Genomic DNA, 2014 nt, shown 5'->3' on the forward strand with positions numbered 1-2014 from the left:
CAACTTCACTCAGGTTCTCAAAGACATCTATGTTTTGCTGATCGAGGCGCCTGCCCCATACCTCAAGCTTTCGGGTGAATGCAGTGATCTTGTCTGCCAGGTGAGGTAGGTGCTTGTCTTTGCCTTGAAGCTGAAGATTTAATTCATTCAGCTTGCCAAACACATCGCTGAGGTAGGCCAGTTTAAACAGAAATTGTTCATCACTGAACTTGCTTACAGCCTCATACATGTGCTCCTCCTCCAAGAACATCCGAATCTCTGCCCTGAGCTCAAAGCCGCGCAACAGCACTTGGCCCCGGGAGAGCCACCTTGCTTCACTGTGAAACAGCACAGATGTGTGATCAGCTCCCATTTCCTCACAAAGTGCGGAGAACAGTCGCGCTTTCAGGGGTCGGGTTTTGATAAAATTTACCACGCTCACAACTTCTGTTAAAACCTCATTTAGTTCAGGGCTGAGCTGCCTTGACGCGAGCGCTTCCCTGTGAATGACACAGTGCGTCCAGTGCGCATCTGGCGCAACCCTCTTTATTAGTGCCTGCAGCCCGTTTCTTGACCCAGCCATGGTCTGTGCGCCATCAGAGCAAAAGCCCACACAGTTTTCCCATTTAAGGCCGTGTTCTTTGAGGTAACTGTCCATGATCTTAAACAGCTCATCAGCTGTGGCTCTATTTTTTATGTATTTGCAAAACAGCAAATCCTCACACAGTGACTCGCCATTCACAAAGCGGACATACAAAATGAATAAGCAGTCTTTATTGCTGTCAGTAGCTTCGTCCACTTGTAATGCAAAACGACTGTCTTTTAATTTTTCTATGAGTTGTTCCTCAAGATCACTTGAAATGTTGCATATATGTCTCGCAACTGTGTCGTTTGACAGGGGGACAGCTTTTAATTTTGCTGCGCTTGTCTCGTCAAGCATAATTGACACCATGTCTAGAGCAGCGGGAAGAAAGAGCTGCTCTGCAATTGTGTGGTTTTTTGCATTTTGCAATTCTGTATGCCACTCTATATGAAGCTATCTGTGCTTTACTGTTTACTGATGCAGCTTTTACCATGCGAGTCTCCTGTTGACAGTATTCTGCCAGTTTTCTTTGAAAGAAATCAAGTGGCTTATTGACGTGACTGGGGTGTGTGGTCTCTAGTTGTCTTCTTAATTTGTTGGGTCTCATACTGTCTGCTGCTAGCGGTTTAAGACACAGAACACACATCGGTCTCTCCTCTGACCCCACCACTGCTGCCGTGAATCCAAGAGCAAGATACCCTTCATCATATTTTCTTTTCGGTTGGCTTTTTGGTTGATTAGGCCCATCTGGTTTGTGTCTCTGCTGGCGCTGGCTCGAAAACTTTTGAGGTCCGTGCAACCTGCAAAAAGTAATTTCAGGGAGGTTCATTCCGGGGGGGTGGGGGTGGGGAGGGGAATTCCTGTTACAGTTGGTGTCGCCCCCGGGGTCATCGGTCTAATAAGCGGCAACACACAGCTATAAGGACGGTTTGCTCTCACACGCGCTGCATTTATAGTCACACACACACACACACACGCGCAGTCACTCTCACACGCGCAGTCACTAGTCTAGTGTGCGGTCTTGCTCCAGATTCCGGGAGATTGGATCTCATTTGCGGGCGTCAAGGAGCCGCTATCAATTATGGCGGGGAGACTCCCGGAACTTCCGGGACAGTTGGGATGTCTGGATAAAGATATAAAGGCATAAAAAGGAAAATTTCCTCCCGTTTGGCGCGCCCCACACTTTGAGAACCACGGAGCTAACGTAACGCCAACTTCAACAGTAACAATGCTGTTATAATTACAGTAATAATCACACTCTTAGACATTAAAATGTAAAGTAATTTGTACTTTGAGTCATTTATTTACTAGGTATTTACTTTCAGTATTTTTTAATGGGAGTAATTGTACTTTTTCTTGACTTTTGCACTGAACCGTGTCATTCAGACGCCGTTTGGTGAGTCTGGTTCCTCACATTCAGGCACCAAATCAAACTGATTTATTTTCTTTAGC

At 46.2% G+C, this 2014-nt stretch overlaps 1 protein-coding gene across 1 annotated transcript in view; it reads right to left on the reverse strand.

The window, feature by feature from the left end:
- The window catches only part of LOC118340936 (zinc finger BED domain-containing protein 5-like), a 2884-nt gene extending 1953 nt beyond the window's left edge, over window positions 1-931 (reverse strand). Inside the window, exon 1 of the mRNA XM_035679102.1 lies at window positions 10-931. Coding sequence (XP_035534995.1) covers window positions 10-931 — 922 coding nt within the window. The remainder of the gene's footprint in view (window positions 1-9) is intronic.
- Window positions 932-2014: the final 1083 nt, after the last annotated feature.

The sequence above is a fragment of the Morone saxatilis genome, unplaced genomic scaffold (genome assembly GCF_004916995.1).
Source record: "Morone saxatilis isolate NCDOM2014 unplaced genomic scaffold, NCSU_SB_2.0 Contig7, whole genome shotgun sequence".
In the NCBI taxonomy this organism is placed as follows: Eukaryota; Metazoa; Chordata; class Actinopteri; family Moronidae; genus Morone; species Morone saxatilis.